Source organism: Piliocolobus tephrosceles, chromosome Y (genome assembly GCF_002776525.5).
Source record: "Piliocolobus tephrosceles isolate RC106 chromosome Y, ASM277652v3, whole genome shotgun sequence".
Lineage (NCBI taxonomy): Eukaryota > Metazoa > Chordata > Mammalia > Primates > Cercopithecidae > Piliocolobus > Piliocolobus tephrosceles.
In genome coordinates, this window is record NC_045456.1 from 20015905 (window position 1) to 20034735 (window position 18831).

At 46.2% G+C, this 18831-nt stretch overlaps 1 protein-coding gene across 1 annotated transcript in view; it reads left to right on the forward strand.

Moving 5' to 3' along the window:
- The window catches only part of LOC113223394 (CD99 antigen-like), a 30666-nt gene that overhangs the window by 2186 nt on the left and 9649 nt on the right, over positions 1–18831 (forward strand). The window contains exons 2-9 of the mRNA XM_031935001.1: positions 645–760; positions 1451–1501; positions 4490–4537; positions 6201–6245; positions 6894–6962; positions 9149–9196; positions 9845–9895; positions 13170–13283. Coding sequence (XP_031790861.1) covers positions 645–760; positions 1451–1501; positions 4490–4537; positions 6201–6245; positions 6894–6962; positions 9149–9196; positions 9845–9895; positions 13170–13283 — 542 coding nt within the window. The remainder of the gene's footprint in view (positions 1–644; positions 761–1450; positions 1502–4489; positions 4538–6200; positions 6246–6893; positions 6963–9148; positions 9197–9844; positions 9896–13169; positions 13284–18831) is intronic.

An 18831-nucleotide genomic window follows, 5' to 3' on the forward strand; every position in this document is an offset into this window, starting at 1 on the left:
GCACACACCTACACATGCACACACAAACCCACAAATGCACACACCTATACATGCACACACAAACACACCTACACATATACACACATTGACACATGCACACACATGCGTGCAACCGCACACATGCACATGAAAAACACATACACACTACATCCGCCTACACATACACACACAAACCCGCATATACATGCACTTACACATATGCATACATAACACCTACACATCTGCACACAGAACCCACACATACATGTAACTATCCATAGGCACACAGAAGCACCTACACACTATGCACACCTGCATATGCACACACAAACCTACATGAACATGCACCGACACATATGCACACAGAAAACACTGACACACTGCGCACACATACACAGACACAAACCCACAAAATGCACCTCCACAGTTACACGAAACACGCCCACACATATGCACATATGCAAACCCACTCATACACACACCTGTATATATGCACATACAACACATACATACACATATACACACACAGAACCCACCTACACACCCCATACATGCACACAAAACCCACAAATACATACATTTGCACTGCAAATGCCCAAATATACATGCACACGCACACACACAGCCCTGTGACATATGCATGCACACTTCGTTTATACACACAGGAGCATAGCCCGGTCGTTTGCACCTGCTGTGGAACTGGACACACTTCTGTTGTTCACAGGGCTCCCGCGGGTTGTTCTTGGACCCCTGAGCACCCACCGCCAGGTGCTTCCTGACGGTTGAGAGATGTTGTACGCTTTTGGTGCTGAGGAGTGGGGATGTTGACGATTATCCTAACTCTTCCTCCAGTTAACCAAACAATCCAAGTCGACTTTTCCAAATTTTCCTGAATTTGGCTTTTCTTCAGTGCACCAGAGATGGCCACGTTGAAGTAGCATTGAAATTCTTGTAATTAAAAACTGTAGAAACAGGATAGCCTATCAATAATTGAGCATGACAGTTTCCTCATCCTGTGAGATTCCATGAGATTTTTTTTTTTAATGCATAGTGCATGTGTCTTTCTGGGTTGTCTAGTGTGTCTACTATATTTTGGTTTGTAATTACAGGAAAGTTGCCAATAAAAAATGGAGAATTTTGTTCCCCATGTTCTTTTCAGTACATATTCAAAATTGTTACTCCTCTGTTTCAAAGGAACTGCCTTTTAAGAATAATACACAAAATGATCACGTTTTCCCACTATTTTAATTTCTATTAAGTTCGAAGGTCATTGTTTCTTTAAAACCTAGGCTAACATATTCTTACTTTTAGGCATGAAAGTGAATATTTAGAATGAAAAGAGAAATCACAGCACCTTGTAAATTTTTTTACGTTGCTGTTTTAAATGTCACAAAAGTCAAGAAAATCACCTATCATTTTTTATCTCTATAATTTTCAAATTTATTTTTATTTTTCTTGTTTCTAAGTTGACTCTTTTTTTCCCTCTTAGATGATGGTTTCGATTTATCTGATGCCCTTCCTGGTGAGTAACAACATCAATTTTTAAAATCCTGTCAATATTTTATGTTAACATAATAAGTACAGGCATATCCCAGACATTTCCGGCTCGGTTCTAGAACACCGCAGTACCAGAAGTCATAGCAATTTCTGGCTTCCCAGTACATATAAATGTTATGTTTACTCTTAACTGTTGTCTATTAAGTATGCAATAGCATTGCTTCTAAAAACAGAATACTCTAATTGAAAATAACTTATTGCTAAAAAATGCAGATACAGAGACAGGAAGTGGGGCATGTGCTGTTGGAAAAAATGATGCCGAGAGTCTGGCTTGGCTCAGAGTTGCTGCAGACCTTCCGTTTGTAAAACATACAGTATTTGCAAAGCACCTTAAGGCAAAGTGCAGTGAAGGAGGTCCGCCTGTCTGTGTCCACCTGCCTTATTATAAAAACTAGATTCATAGATGACAAAGAAAAGCAAGATGCCCTCGTTAAGATAAACAAACCACCCTGGTGGAATAATTCACACTCCTGTGATGGTCAAAGCCGAGCGAAAACTTACCAGGTGCTTGGGGAAGGGGCTAGAGGTGGTGAGCAAATGGAGGTCCCCCTGGAGAGAGGGGCGTCCAGTCCTGGCGTCCTCCCTCTCGAAATCGGCACCCGCTCTCTCCATGGGGCCACTCCATCCTTTTTCTGCAGCTCTTCCTGTCTCCCGCTCCTCACCCAGAGCCCTCGGTGAAGGGTATGGGAAAAGGAATTGAAGGAATCTGTCTTATCACTCTATCTGCTTCTGGGTCTTGTCATCCCTTTATATTTGTTTTCTGGGGCTGCCATAAAAAGGTACCACCAACTGGGGGCTTAAACCACAGGGATTTACCATCTTCCAGACCGGGACAACGCAAGTCTGAGATCAAGGTGTAGACAGACCCATGCTCCCTCTAGGGAGCTCTAGGGGAAGGTCCTTCCTGCCTTTCCCAGCTCCTGGGGACTCCAGGTGTCCCTGGGCTTGTGGCCGCATCACTCCAGTCTCTGCCTCCTTCTCCATGGGGCCTCCTCCTCTGTGTCTCTGTCTCCTTGTCTTTCTTTTACAAGGACACTTGTGATTGGGTTTAGGGCCACCATACTCCAGGATAACCTCATCTCAAGATCCTTCTCAAGCACATCTGCAAAGACCCTATTTCCAAATAAAGTCTCAATACCAGGTTCTAGGTTTAGGATGTAGATATGTCTTTTGGGGGAACCACTGCTCAATCCACTGCAGTTATATCCAGTTCTTTCTGGTGGCTATAGGGGAGGATCCTTCCTGCCTCTCCCAGCTTTTGAGGGCTGCAGGCGTCCCTGTGCTTGTGGCCGCATCACTCTAGGCTCTGCCTTTGTCTACACTGGTCTCTTCCCTGTGTCTCCATGTATCCAAATTTCCTTCTTATAAGGGCACCAGTCATTAGGACCTATCCTAATCTGTTATAACCTCGTCTTAACTAATTACAACGGCAAAGACCCTGTTTCCAAATAAGAGCACCTATTGAGGTTTGGGGTGGATGTGGATTTTGGAGGAATGCTCTTCAACCCAGGACAGCCCTCTTCAGTTTTTTTTTTTTAGATGGAGTCTCTCTCTGTCGCCCAGGCTAGAGCGCAGTGGCGCGATCTTGGCTCACTGCAACCTCCACCTCCCAGGTTCAAGTGATTCTCCTGCCTCCACCTCCCAGGTAGCTGGGATTACAGGCATGCACCACCATGCCTGGCTAGTTTTTGTATTTTCAGTAGAGATGGGGTTTCACCACGTTGGTCAGGCTGGTCTCAAACTCCTGACCTCGTGATCTGCCCACCTTTGCCTCCCAAAGTGCTGGGATTACAGGCATGAGCCACTAAGCTTGGCCACCCTCTTCGCTTTATGTTTTACTTTTTTTTTTTTTTTTTGAGACACTGTCTCACTGTGTTGCTCAGGTTGGAGTGCCGTGGTGGGATCTTGGCTCACTGCAGCCTTGACCATCTGAGCTCGAGGAGTCCTCCCGCCTCAGCCTGCCAAAGTGCTGAGGTGTGAAAGGATTGCAGACGTGAGCCACTGCGCGTGCCAGCTTTTAATTTTATGTCCTGTGGTGCAATGCCGATGGTTTGAGAGAAACAGTGCTAATGGGGATCATCTCTTTCCTGATCACCTACCCCTTCTTGGCCCTTGGGAACAGGTGTTCACTGCAGTGGGAGGTGCCCTTAGTCTTAGAACCTCCACCAGATTTGCCTGCTTGACTTCCATTCCCAGAGGGGGCAGCCTAGGCAGAGGCCTGATGGAGCCAAAAGTGTGTTTCATATGAGAAATGTGAACAGCCTTTCAACCATCAATCCGGTGTCTCCTTCTCATGCACAGATCTTGGGCTCTGAAAGGGCAGTTTTTCTCCTAACTTTGCCATTCTCCTGCCTTCCTGGCTTACATCTCGGTCACAGTCCCATTGAATGTCAAGAAGTGGAGAAGGGCTGGGCACTGTGGCTCATGCCTGTCATCCCAGCACTTTGGGAGGCTGAGGTGGGTGGATCACCTGAGGTCAGGAGTTCGAGACCAGCCTGGCCAAAATGGTGAAACCCCATCTCTAGTAAAAATACAAAAAATTAGCCGGAAGTGATGGCATGCGCGTGTAAACCCAGCTACTCGGGAGGCTGAGGCGGGAGAATTGCTTGAACCCAGGAGGCAGAGGTTGCGGTGAGTGGAGACCATACCATTGCACTCCAGCCTGGGTGACAGAGCAACACTTGGTCTCAAAAAAAAAAAAAAAAAAAAAAAAAAAGTGGAGAAGGGGCCCCTGGTCTCTGTGGAAACCATGGCCGGTAGCAGCCTCTGTGCCTGTCTTCTGGGCTCAAGAGCCATCCGGTAAAGCTCAGCCCACTTGCGCTGGTGAGAAAAAGCAATGCTAAAAACATTCTCCAACTGTTTCCAAGAAAATGAAACAGCCTTAACCACAAAAGAGTTAACACTTGTTTTCCCAGCTGCAACTTTTACTGACTAAAATGTCTTCTCTCTTTAGACAATAAAGACAAGAAACCCACTGCAACGCCCAAGAAGCCCAGTGCTGGTGAGAAGGACTTGTTTCTAGTATGCAAAATAAAAACAAATCATTTTCTCTCACAGCAGGACGGGACTTCGGCAACTAGAAAGAAGAGAGAAGTGATTGGAGTGCTCCGGGTGGAGTCTGGTTAATGCTGGAATTGTGTTAGGTTGTGGACTTGCATCTAGTGATTCCAGGGAGAGAATGGTTGCTGATGTGAAATGTTTTGGGGTCATTGGGACAGTATCTCCGGGTGCTTTTATTCTAAGGATCTGAGTTACTCTGTCTTTAGATTTTCTTCCCCCCCACCCCCTTTTTTTTTTTTCTGAGATGGCGTCTCTTTCTTTCTTTCTTGTCTCCCAGGCTGGAGTGCAGTAGTGTGATCTTGGCTCACTGCAACCTCCGTCTCCCGGGTTCGAGTGATTCTCCTGCCTCAGCTGCCTCAGTAGCTGGGACTGCAGGCACCAGCCACCACACCTGGCTAATTGTTGTATTTTTAGTCAAGATGAGGTTTCACTGTGTTGGCCAGGCTGGTCTCGAACTCCTGACTTCAGGCAATTGGCCTCCCAAAGTGCTGGGATTATGGGCGTGAGCCACCACACCTGGTCTTTGTCTTTAGATTTCTGCTTCCTGGGAGAGAAAGCATTTGGTGCTGAGACCTCCCCTACCTCATCTCTCAACATGTGGGCACACACCTCATTTGTTCTCAGTGCTGTTCTTTCAAACAAAAGTCAGAAACAAAAATCAGAAACAAGGGCCACGTGATGGAATTGCCCAAGGGTTAACCCCACTGGTGGATAAACAGAGTAAAAATGATGCCCAAACTTACGGCATCACTGTCTTGTCTTAGCACTTCTGAGTTTTCTAATATAAAACATTAATAGCTCCACTTCATTATTGCACTTCCTGTCTAGAGTGTCAGCTCATGAGCAAAGGGACCCCGTGTCCCCAGATCCTTGAACTATGCAATCGTGCAGACAGCACCCAATGAGTAGGTGTTGAACGTCTGGATTTGTACTATTACAGTCTCCTTGAGGAAGGGACTGGAAATTCCCATACGTGACTCAGGATGGCTCAGTACGTGCTGTTGGGTGGATGCCAGCAACCATTCCTCCATCTTAGTTGGGTTTTCAAAATCATTCTTCATACTAGAAGACAAGATCTGAGGCCATGGTGAATTGTCACGTCCATTGCAGAGCACATGTGGGTTGCCAGAGCCGCATTTTAGACACCCTCTAGCCTAAATCTGATCACAGTCATCTGTCCCCTTCTCTTAGGGTCTGCCTTTCCAAAGTTGTTAGGGACCTGGGAGGAGAAGATGATGGGATGGGGAGTCAACAGGAGAAAATCATGTGCAGGCAGAATTGGAATTTCACCTTGGTCCAGGCAACACAATTCATTTATAAATTACTTTGTTTCTGTCTCTCTCTCCCCTGCCCCTCCTCTGAGAGCTTCTCTCCTAGCTCTTTGTCTCTCTGTGTCTCTCTTTGTTTTTTACTCTTTTTGTCTGAGAGAATAGTGATGTAAAAATGGTCAGGAATTCACTTTTTCTAATGAGATCCAGGTCAAGCTGATATTCAGAAAAGTATTCAGGAATGTGGGGCTGTGGTGTTTTTTCGATATGTTCACGGTCATTCCTTCCTCGTTTCTCTCTGAAATTTGGTATTAACTGCTTTTTTCCCTCTTTTAGGGGATGACTTTGACTTAGGAGATGCTGTTGTTGATGGAGGAAATGGTGAGTATTATCCTTTAATCTCTTCTGCTGCTGGCCTGCTTATTATCACCCAATTATGATCATTTCAGAGAGAATTCTCCCATTTAAATTATAAAGGGAGCCAGCTTTCACAGTGGAAACCGAGGGAATAGGTGTGTTGGTTTGTTCTTGCTGTTGTCGTTGGGTTTTTCTTTACAACCAGTACATGTGCCTTTATTTTAAAACTGTTACAGCCTTTGGAAGGACATGAGACAAATGTGCCTACCCTGGCCAGGGCTGGCCTCACGAGCATGTGACCTGTGCAGTGGCACAGGACCCCATGGAATGTGGGTTTGACATGGGCACCATACTGGTTTACTGTTCTGGTGCCTGCATCTTAGAATACTTAATAGAATTTGAAAAATGGGTCCCACCTTTTTATTTTGGCCCCAGAAATTCTGCAGCTGGTGTGGATACCCGCTTTAATTTTTATTGAACATACTTGAAATTAAGAACTGTGGCTCAAAGTTGATGGGAGGAAATTGGCAGGAGGCTGTGTGTACGGGTATCCCCACCAGGACAAAGGCCAAGGTCCAATTTCTGTTGAGGGAACCATCTGTATGTAAACTGATGTTTCATTTTCTTTACTGCAAGGCACTTATAATTGCAATTCTCATCTTTCACAAACAGACGACCCACCACCACCGAACCCACCCAAGCCGAAGCCAAATCCAAACCCCGACCAGGCTGGTTCCTCTGGTAAGAGTCTCTGACCCCGTGGGCTATCTCCATGTTGTTCAGAATTCAGTGATATTTATGTCAGCAGAGAGGAGGTGATTTCAGCTGAGTGTGTGCTTACTGTTGACTGCCTGTGCAGTGTAATGCCCCTGTTCATGAAGTGGAAAATATACCTTTCAAAAATAGATATTCAGCTTGGATTTTATTTTTAGTTTGCTTTTTCTTTTTTTTTTTTTGAGACAGAGTCTTGCTCTGTCACCCAGGCTGGAGTGCAGTGGTGCCATCTTGGCTCACTGCAACCTCCACCTACTGGGTTCAAGTGATTCTCCTGCATCAGCCTCCTGAGTAGCTGGAATTACAGGCGCACGCTGCCATGCCCAGCTAATTTTTGTATGTTTAGTAGAGTCAGGGTTTTGCTGTGTTGGCCAGGCTGGTCTCGAACTCCTGACCTCAAGTGATCCGCCCACCTTGGCCTCCCGAAAGTGCTGGGATTACAGATATGAGCCACTGTGCCTGGCCTAGTTAGCTACTTTTACTTCCAGGTTCCATCTTATGGAACTTCTAAAAAATTGAGTACAAGAATTTAAATATAGACTTGATAAAGAGAAAAGTATTGGCATGCACATTCCTTATGGAGAAGTTAGTGTGTTTTAAATCTTTTTGCCCTTAAATATTTAAGAAAAAAAATATTTTCTGACATATTACAGCATTTTCAGTGTAATTTGAATAGCACCATGTTTTCTTTTTAGCTGAATGATTGTCGAAAGTTTATGTGCTTAGGATTTTTTTTTTTTTACATATTTAATTTTTAACACAGAAATATATTAATGATGTTCACATCTTGTTGACGTTTTGATGACGATTAGTGCTAGTATTTTATGTATCTTTTTTTTTTTGAGGCAGGGTCTCACTCTGTTGTCCAGGCTAGAGTACAGTGGTGTGATCATATTAAACATAAGAGCATACCACAGCCTCCAATGCCTGGGCTAGAAAGATCCCCCTGCCTCAGTCTTTCAAGTAGCTGGGGCTACAGGCACACAGCACCGTGACCAATTAGTTTTTTCATTTTTTGTAGAGATGGGGTCTCAGTATGTTGCCCAGGCTGGTCTGAAACTCCTGGCCTCAAGCAATCCTCTTGCCTCAGCGTCCCAAATCTCTTGAGATTACAGGCATGAGCCACCTCACCCAGCCTATATATTAATCTAAATGAAATAAATTTTAAGCAAAGTTCCAAGTCTTTTGTTTATACTGCGTTGTAACATTACTTTTTGCTTACTGATATTCCATGAACACTTTTTCATGTCACATAATCATTTCTATCGTATGACTTTTACCGATAATCATGTACTATTACATACTACATATATAATTATGTATTTCCTTTAATTCTGAAAATGTTGTGTTTCTTCTGGCATTTTAGAATTATGAATTAACAAAGCAAATCTGAGTCAACTCTATGCACTATTTTTATTCCTTCGAATAAATTTCTAACGTTCAAATTGTTTAGATCAATGTGTATGAGTACTTGTATAGCTTTTGACCTGGTTTTTAATTTGCTGCAGAATTTTAGCAATTTATTTTGATGCCGGGGTGTGTGCAAATGTCCCTGTCTTCACACCATCTCCAATATTAGTTATCACCTAGGAAACCTTTGCAAATAGTGTGAAATGTTCTGTCAACTTTCTCCTGGTTTCATGACTTTACTTCTAAAATTTTAAAAAAAACAACCTGCATCCATTGGCCGTGGGTACTTCTTATTTTGTGTATTGTATGCTTTGCCTTTTATTCTTACATTCTGATATGACATTATTGATTTATAAACCTTCTTCATTTATTTACAGACACTAAATATTGCCAGCATGCAATATTATGCTCACGTTTTTCCACTTCATTTATGGTTTTTGTTTTGTTTTGTTTTGAGACTGAGTTTAGCTCTTGTTGCCCAGGCTGGAGTGCAGTGGCGCCATCTTGGCTCACTGCAGCCTCCACCTCCAGGGTTCAAGTGATTCTCCTGCCTCATCCTCCCAAGTAGCTGGGATTACGTGTGCCTGTCACCACACCCAGCTAATTTTTATATTCTTAGTAGAGATGGGGTTTCACTATGTTGATAAACAGGCTGGTTTTCCTGAGTTTCTCCTTTATTCTAAGACATGAAGACCCTTGGAGGAGTTCCAGGTTGACAGATGATGCTGTATTTTCTTTCCTAGGTAGCTTCTCAGATGCTGACCTTGCGGATGGTGTTTCAGGTGGAGAAGGTACAGTTACCTTGTTTTCTGTCTCTTTTCTCTCTCCATCCCATGATGCCCACCTGCTCTGCAGAATCACTGCAGGGTCTAAACTCTCAGCCCTCTGTGAACTCACAGTGAAATGTTCAGTCATCTCTGGGAACTGCCCATTTGCTGAGGCTTCAAGGATGTGGGAAGTAAAGGCTGCCCCATAGAGGGTCGGTTCTGGGAGAAGAGTTCAGGGCCCAGGCAGCTGCCCCACTTTTCTGAGGGACAGTGCCTGTTGAACAGGCCCTTTTCACCACCTCCTCACCCATCCATTCACCTGTGTATTCTTGCGGATAGCTAGTGTTGTTTCAGCTTCGTTTTATTGGGCTGTTTTCTGTAATTTAAGGGATGTGAATATTAAAGCCCGAAGAATAAAGAGATAATGCCTGGGAGTGCAGGTTCTCAGAGTACCCCTGGAGTGTAACAGGCAGCACCCCAGCTCTGTAGCTGGGTAACATGCACCCCTAGAGTGTAATAGGCAGGACTCCAGCTCTGTAGCTGGGTAACATGTACCCCTGTAGAGTGTAAGAAGCAGGACCCCAGCCTCTTCACGGTCCTGGCTGTGAATTTTTCCTTGATCCCGAATCTTCCAGGTGCAGATTTTCAGCAGACATTGCTTTTGTGTTGCAGGAAAAGGAGGCAGTGATGGTGGAGGAAGCCACTGGAAAGAAGGGGAGGAGGGTAGGTGCACCTGGCTTCTGCCGTCTTTCTTCTTGTCTCTCCCACGTGGTGATGAGGAGGGGAAGCAGAATGTCTGAGAGCTGGTGGACTACACTGGCATTGGCCTCCTGAAGCTATTGGCAGGAGACACGGGTGTTCTGTGCCAAGTGCTCCCAAGTGGTATAGCCGCAGAGGTCCCCCCAGCAAACCAGCCCTGCTCCAGGTGCCCACGTGACCCAGATTTTACATTTGGTCATCTGCCCATGATGCTCTGGCTGGCGATCTGACCCCTACATCATGCTTAGCCTCGTCCTTGTGTTTACTAAAGCTCCTACACTCACCCTAACGATCAGAAGCTTGTGACGCGGGATCCTCGGTTGCGCTTGGCCCTTGAGAACGTCAGGGACCAGGTGGGAGGTGGGAATGTGGATCGCTCCCACCCTGGCCGTAACAGGCATTGTGTTCTCCATGAAAGTGCCGGTGATGTATCTCCTGTCTCCTTTTTCATAACCTTTTCCCTTAGATGGGACAAGAAAATAACCACAGAAAGAATTCCTTTTAGAACTGTAAAGACAAAAAAATGAGGTAAGAGAAAGAGAAAGTAGGGAGGAAGGAAGGAGGGAAGGAGGGATGGAGAGAGCGAAGGAAGGAGGAAAGAAGGGAAGAAGGAAGGAAGGGAGGGAAGGGAGGAGGAAGGGAGGAGGAAGGGAGGGAGGGAAGGGAAAGAGGGGAGGGACGGAGGGAAAGAAGGAAAGCAGGAGAAGGGAGGAGGAAAGGAAGGAAGGAATGAAGGAGAAGGGAGGAAAGGAAGGAAGGAGAGAGGGAAACAGAAGAAAAGGAGGAAAAGAAGGAAAGAGGGAAGGAGAGAGGAGAGACAGAAGAGAGGGAGGGGCGAGGACAATAGCTTCGTATTTTAGTATCTCATATCTCTAAAATTCTCAGGGACTTTGCTTCTAGCAAAATGCCTGGTTTTAAGCAACTTCTTTGGCAGAAGAGATACTAATTTGGCCAAAGATTTTAACACCTGTTTGCCATTTTAATCACTGATAAAATGTGAATTCTTAAAATACGCAACGAATGTTTGTGGAAAAAGAAAAGTGCGTAGTCTACCCTTGTTTTAGGTAGTTATTATTTTTATGGATACAGTTCTTGAATTCTGGGCTTTCTTTGAAGAGGCAGTAATCTGTCTGTAGCTCTCACCTGGGACTACAAGGTCATTAAAAAAATAGCTAAGAAAACCCATGCCTGGCATGTTTATGTCAGGCCGTCGCTCTTGGCCTTCTGGAGAGTTCATGTTTACTGTGCCACTTCATCAGGGAGGGGTAGTTAAGCTTGAAAAATCTTTCCAAGACATGACTGTGTCCTGCACATATTAAAGACTGGCCAAGTGAACACACCACCCACAGACCATGTTTGGAGCCAGTGTTTTTGCTGAAAGTCAGACAATTCTCCTTCCCCGTTATGGAGAAGATTCTATCTGGAGAAGGGTCCTCTAAAGCTCACATCGGGCATTTGGAATTAAGAATCTCTTCATCGGCTGGGCGCCGTGGCTTACACCTGTCATCCCAGCACTTTGGGAGGCTAAGGCAGGAGGATCGCTTGAGGCCAAGAGTTCGAAATCAGCCTGGCCAACATAGTGAAACCCCTTCTCTACAAAAAAAATACAAAAATTAGGCCAGGTGTGGTGGCTCACGCCTGTAATCCCAGCACTTCGGGAGGCCAAGGCAGGTGGATCACTTGAGGTCAGGAGTTTGAGACCAGCCTGGTTAACATGGTGAAACCCCATCTCTACAAAAAATACAAAAATTAGCAGGGCGTGTAGCATGCACCTATAGTCCCAGCTACTCGGGAGGCACAAGAATTGCTTGAACCCAGGAGGCAGAGGCTGCAGTGAGCTGAAATCGTGCCACTGCACTCCAGCCTGGGTGACAAAGTAAGACTGCATTTCAAAAAAAAATTAGCCAGTGGTGGTGGCACACATCTGTAATCCCAGCTACTTGGGAGACTGAGGCAGGAGACTAGCTGGAACCCGGGACGCAGAGGTTGCAGTGAGCCGAGACTGCACCATTGCACTCCAGCCTGGGCAACATAACAAGACTCTGTCTCCCAAAAACAAAAAAGAATTATTGCTGGAATGACATTTAAAAAAAAATAGGCTGGGTGTGGTGGCTCATGCATGTAATCCCAGCATTTTGGGAGGCCTAGGCCGGCAGGTTGCTTTGGGCTGGGAGTTCGAGATCAGACTGGGCAACATAGCAAGACCCCAATTCTATAAAACCACAATAATTAACCAGACATGGTGGTGCACACCTGTAGTCCCAGCTACTCAGAAGGCTGAAGTGGGAGGATCTCATGAGCCCAAGAGTTCAAGACTGTGGTGAGCTATGATTGCATCATGGCACTGCAGCCTGTTTGACAGAGCAAGAACCCATCTCAAAATAATAAACAATAATAATAATAAATAGAGATGGATTTAAAATATTTGCATTGAAACCCAAAGCTGTTTTCAGGGGGTGAAAAAGGAACATTCTAACGATACAGAACGCTATGGCAAAGTACCAAGCATTGCAGGTCTTTGCTGCTTCATCTTCTGCCCCTACCTGGGCTCTTTCCTCCAGGTTTGATGTCCAGCTCTCTCTTTTTTGTTTTGTTTTGAGATGGTAAATTGCTCTGTCACCCAGGCTGGAGTGCAGTGGCACGATCTCGGCTCACTGCAACCTCCGCCTCCCGGGTTCAAGTGATTCTCTTGCCTCAGCCTCCTGAGTAGCTGGGATTAAAGGCGCCCACCCCTACTCCCAGCTAAATTTTGTATTTTTTGTAGAGACAGGTTTTACCATGTTGACCAGGCTGGTCTCGAACTCCTGACCTCAGGCGATCCACCCATCCGCCCACCTTGGCCTCCCAAAGTGCTGGGATTACAGGCGTGAGCCATTGCGCCCAGACCCAGCTCTCTCCTTCCATCGGTCTTTGTCTTTCTTTGTCTCTGCCTTGGTTCTGCTGAGCTGCTTCCTGTACCTCGCTGGCCTCTCTTCATGTCTCTTTTCTCCCTGCTCCAATCCCTCCACGGTCCGACCAGGTCTGCCCAGCACGACTGGCGATGGGAGGCTGTGCCTTGCTTTGCCTTCCTGTGTACCATTCTCAGGTGCTCCCTTTGCAAATCGGTCAGCTCAGGTGACTGAGATGTTCTTAGGATCTTGGTGCTCTCTGACTGACTGTCTCTGCCAGCCACTGCTCCCTGGGATCTTCTCTGCACCATGCGTGTCTCAGTCATGATGCTGTGTGCTTCCTCCTGTAGCGGACGCCCCAGGTGTGATCCCCGGGATTGTGGGGGCCGTCGTGGTCGCCGTGGCCGGAGCCATCTCTAGCTTCATTGCTTACCAGAAAAAGAAGCTGTGCTTCAAAGAAAACGGTAAGGCTCGCTCCGCTGGTGCCGCTCCTTCATGCCTTGCTGATTGGAAAACTGTGCTTTCTTTAAAAGGCAGAAACCAAATCCGGGCTGGCACGAAACAGGTGCACGATGGCTGATGGTTTGTGAAACCGCTAAAACTTTGGAGTCGGACCTTCTGGCTTTGATTCCAGGGCTGTTCTGCCTTGTGTTTCGTTGTGTGAAAGTTCACAAGTTCCTCACTGCTGCAGTGCTTGGGTTTTTTATGTCTACAGAGTGGGAAATTGTTGGTACATACGCGGAGGAATTGTTGCAGGGGCTAGAGACAGTCCTGCAGGAAAGCCTCCACAAGTTTCCCTGCAGAGAGCAAAGGTGGAAGACACTTAGCTCTGATGATTCCTGCCTTGTTATTTATAATCAATGTCATCATTAGGAGGAGAGCCGTGAGGAGGGGACTGCCACGGTCCTTTCTTCACCCAGGAGAGTTAAGTTAAAACCCAGCACAAGGCCGGACACAGTGGCTGACAGCTGTAATCCCAGCACTTTGGGAAGCCGAGATGGGTAGATCATGAAGTCAGGAGATCGAGACCATCCTGGCTAACATGGTGAAACCCCGTCTCTACTAAACATACAAAAAATTACCGGGCGTGGTGGCGGCGCCTGTAGTCCCAGCTACTCGGGAGGCTGAGGCAGGAGAATGGCGGGAACCCAGGAGGCAGAGCTTGCAGTGAGCCGAGATTGCGCCACTGGGCTCCAGCCTGGGCGACAGAGCGAGACTCCATCTCAAAAAACAAAACAAAAACCAGCACTGCGGATTCCCTTTCTGTTAGTACTGAAAACCTACAAGCACCCAGGACCTGGGAAGTTTCTTGGGTCGGGACTAAAATTTACAGGGGAATTAGGAGGAGCACGTACTCACCATTGCAGTCCTCCTAGGCCAGTCAGCAGGCTCTTTGGGATCTCGTATTCAAAAGTCCCTAAATCATTTAGGATCCGCCGTGAAGTTGGGAAGTAAACCCTGCTATTTGGAACACAGCTAACGTGCATGCATCACTGGGCAGTTGTATTTAGCTCTGGCCTCCCTCTTACATGACCAAGCAGTGTGGTTTGCAGGGATCTCATCGACCGGGAACAGCTACTCTTATTTTTTATCTTTTTTCTTGAGGCAGAGTTTTGCTTTGTTGCCCAGGCTGGAGTGCAGTGGCGCGATCTCGGCTCACTGCGTCCTCCAGCCCCCCAGGTTCAAGAGATTCTCCTGCCTCAGCCTCCTGAGTAGCTGGGATTATAGGCGCCCGCCACCACGCCCAGCTAATTTTTGTATTTTTAGTAGAGACCGGGTCTCACCATGTTGGCCGGGCTGGTCTCCAACTCCTGAACTCAAGTGATCCACCTGCCTCAGCCTTCCAAAGTGCTGGGATTACAGGTGTGAGGCACCACACCCGGCCAACAACTACTGTTTTATGGAGGAGCCCCTGGGGTTCTTCACGCCTCTGGGTGTCTGAACGTCTCACCCTACTTAGGTCTTAAGTCCTGACTCATTCTTGGTCACTGATGTCATCCACCCAAAGCACTGCTTCCTGAAGATTTCAGGGAGATTCCTAGAACATTTGAATAGATGCTGGTATGGACAGAGTTAGACCGTAGGGGTGGAGTTTCCCCATAATCTCCCATCATTCCAGCATTTGACATCCACAGACATGATTTAGAGTGTAAAATGGAGAGTCCTAAACAGCTTTCAGGTCTCCAGACTTTAAATGAGCTGCTGGTATTTATATCCCCATTCTTGCTGTGGGGTTTTGGGCAGTGTGTGGAAGACAGTTGCCTCCTACCTGGTGGGTGGACTACTGGGAATGGTGTTTGGTTGTTTGTTTGTTTGTTTGTTTGTTTGTTTGTTTATTGAGATAAAGTCTCAGTCTGTCACCCAGGCTGGAATGCAATGGCTCCATTGCGGCTCACTGCAACCTCCACCTCCCGGGTTCTCCCACCTCAGCCTCCCGAGTAGCTGGGATTACAGTTGCACACCACCACGCACGGCTAATTTTTGTTTTTTTAGTAGAGATAGAGTTTCATTAGGTTGGTCAGGCTGGTCTCGAACTCCTGACCTTGGGTGATCCGCCCGCCATGACCTCCCGAAGTGCTGGGATTGCAGGCATGAGCCACCGTGCCCAGCTGGTGTTTGGCTGATTGAATGGCAGTGTTGAGTGGGGCCCAGATGGACAGATTACCACCTTCAAGGAGATGCCTATAAGAGACCTACAATTAGAACCACGTTGGAAAAAAGCAAACAACAAAACATTCTTCTCGCCTCTTGCTGCTTCTAGAAGTAGCAGAGAGGTTAAAACAGTAGGGACACAATGGAAGGGAATTTGTGTTTCCTTTTCAATGACATTTCTTTTTCTTTTCTGAAACTGTTCAACTCACAACATAATATTCAACCAGAAGGTAAGAAAGGCTTGTTTGCCAGAACAGGATGTGTAATATTCTAGATGTTTTATTTCAAACTCTCGGTTTTTTTTTTTTTTTTTTTTTTTGAGACGGAGTGTCGCTCTGTCACCCCGAGTGGAATGCAGTGGCGCAATCTCGGCTCACTGCAACCTCTGCCTCCTGGGTTCAAGCAATTCTCCTGCCTCAGCCTCCCAAGTAGCTGAGATTACAGGTGTGCATCACCACACCCGGCTAATTTTTGTATTCTTAGTAGAGACGGGGTTTCACCAGGTTGAACACACTGGTCTGGAACTCCTGACCTCAGGTGATCCCCCCACCTTGGCCTCCGAAAGTGCTGGGATTATAGGCGTGAGTCAAAGCACCTGGCCTCTAGCTCTTTTCTAGAATCACAGATAATTGTTGAACACTTTCGCATTAAACTACAAAATCTCTGATTGATGATTCTCGGAAAATCTTTGGGTCAACCCAAATTGGATTCATGAGTTACAAAGGATATTTATTACCTTGTGTGTGCAGTCTTAGGAACTTTTGGGATCTTGTAATGCTATTTCATATTCACATCCTGTATTAGTCTGTTTTCACACTGCTATGAAGAACTGCCTAAGACTGGGTAATTCATGAAGGAAAGAGGTTTAATTGATTCACAGTTCAGCATGGGCGGGGAGGCCTCAGTAAACTTACAATCATGGCAGAAGGGGACGCAATGCACCATCCCATTGTCATGAGAACAGCATGGGGGAACCTCCGCCATGATTCAGTGACCCCCACCTGGTCTCTCTCTTGACACGTGGGGATTATGGGAATTACAATTCAAGATGAGGTTTGGGTGGAGACACAGAGCCTCACCATATCACATCCCAAGACGCACAAACTTGGGAAAGCACCCAGGGGGCTTAATGGGCTTGATTTTGTCAAAAATTTGGAAATAGAGTTGGGAAAAGGAAAAACAATATTTCCTCTGCCTTATCCGCTCCCCCCCCGCCCGGGTCTTGGTCTTGGGTGGGAGCATTATCCTCATTTATTGCAGGAGGTGGGGCAGGCATGAACAGTGAAAGCTCTCACTGAGTAGAAACAATTTTCCTAGATTTTTCAAGAACAAAAGCAAATGTGTCCCAGCCTGGTGGCCCACACCTGTAATCCCAGCACTTTGGGAGTCCGAGGAAAGAGGATTGCGTGAGCCCAGGAGTTCAAGATCAGCTTGGGCAACATAGCAAACCTCGTCTCTACAAAAAATGTAAAACATTAGCTGGCCATGCTTGCCTATGCCTGTGGTCCCAACTACTCTGGAGGCTGAGGCATGAGGATTGCTTGAGCCCAGGAATTGGAGGCTGCAGTAAGCCATGATTGCACCACTGCACTCCAGCCTGGACGACAGACAGAGACCCTGTCTCTAGATATAAAAATAACTTTTTTTTTTGAGATGGAGTCTCTCTGTGTCACCCAGGCTGGAGTGCAATGGCGCGATCTCAGCTCACTGCAGCCTCTGCCTCCCGGGTTCAAGCGACTCTCCTGCCTCAGCCTCCCGAGCACCTGGGACTACAGGCGCGTGCCACCATGCCCAGCTAATTTTTCATATTTTTAGTAGAGACAGGGTTTCACCGTGTTAGCCAGGATGGTCTTGATCTCCTGACCTCATGATCTGCCTGCCTCGGCCTCCCAAAGTGCTGGGATTATAGGCGTGAGCCACTGTGCCCGGCCCCCAAAATAATTTTTTTTAAGAAAGCATCCTTTCTGAAGAATTGGCTCGGGGGAGTCCAAGATTCACTTTGTACTACTGAGATGCTAGGGTAATTTTCTTCTAATATTTTCCATAAGTCTTTTATTCTGATGCCAAATTAACAGAAGGTCCAACTTTCAATTCCTGGTTTGCTTTCTAGTTGTCCAGGGATTGATTTTCTTGGCCTTTTGTAAATGCACAAATCAAAGGACTAAAAAGAAAATAAATAAAGCATAATAAGAGAAGCAAGAGATGGTGAAACCCCATCTTTACTAAAAATACAAAAATTAGCTGTGCCTGCTTGTGGGTGCCTATAATCCCAGCCACTTAGGAGGCTGAGACAGTGAATTGCTTGAACCTGGGAGGCGAAGGTTGCCGTGAGCCAAGATTGTGCCACTGTACTCCAGCCTGGACAACAGAGCGAGACTCTTGTCTCAAAAAAAAAAGAAAAGAAAGAAAAAAAGAAAACGAAAACAAGGCACTATTCTATAAATACCAAGACCCTGCCTCGAAAGAGGACTTTTCCAACTGCATCCACTCACATCTTGGTTTTTATACCTAAATTATAAAATGAGTTTAATGTTTATCTCAGTGACACAGTTTTATTAGTAGATAGGGAATTGTGATGTTGGATCGAGGTATCCGGAAGACGAAAGATGTCAGAGCCCTCAGCCTCTGTGGCAGGATTTTGCTTTATGGGTTTGATTTCTGGGATGGTGATTTTGAGATCTTGCAACCCCATAGGTTTGTGGGGAGCTTGGAGATTTCATAAGAAGGATGTGAGTATAGCATGCCCTAGTCCTTCAAGAAACCATGGGCCGGGCACAGTGGCTCATACTTGTAATCCCAGCACTTTGGGAGGCTGAGGCAGGCGGATCGCCTGAGGTCAGGAGTTCGAGACCATCCTGGCCAACATGGTGAAATCCCGGCTTTACTAAAAATACAAAAATTAGCCAGGCATGGTGGCGCACACATGTAATCCCAGGTGCTTGGGAGACTGAGGCAGGAGAATCGCTTGAACCTGGGAGGCAGAGGTTGCAGTGAGCCAAGATTGAGCCACTGCACTCCAACCTGGGGACAAGAGTGAGACTTTATCTCCGAAAAAGAAAAGAAAAGAAAAGAAACCATGCCCAGTTTTGGGGATACCGTTACAGACTCATTTTCCAGGACTGTGTCATTGCATTGAAATTTGCGGTGTTTGTTAAATTTACATTAAAATTAGTCCCAGGCAAGTGGGTAGACAGGTGAGTCTTCCGCATCTTTCCAACAAGGAGATGCCGTCATCAAATCCCGTAGCTTGATATAGATTTATCGAGAAGCTTTGCAGTGTTATGTTTTGGGGCTCACGGATTAGAAACTCCTTGTGGAATCAGACGGCTCTGTTATATGTTGGTTCAAAGCTAACTGCGG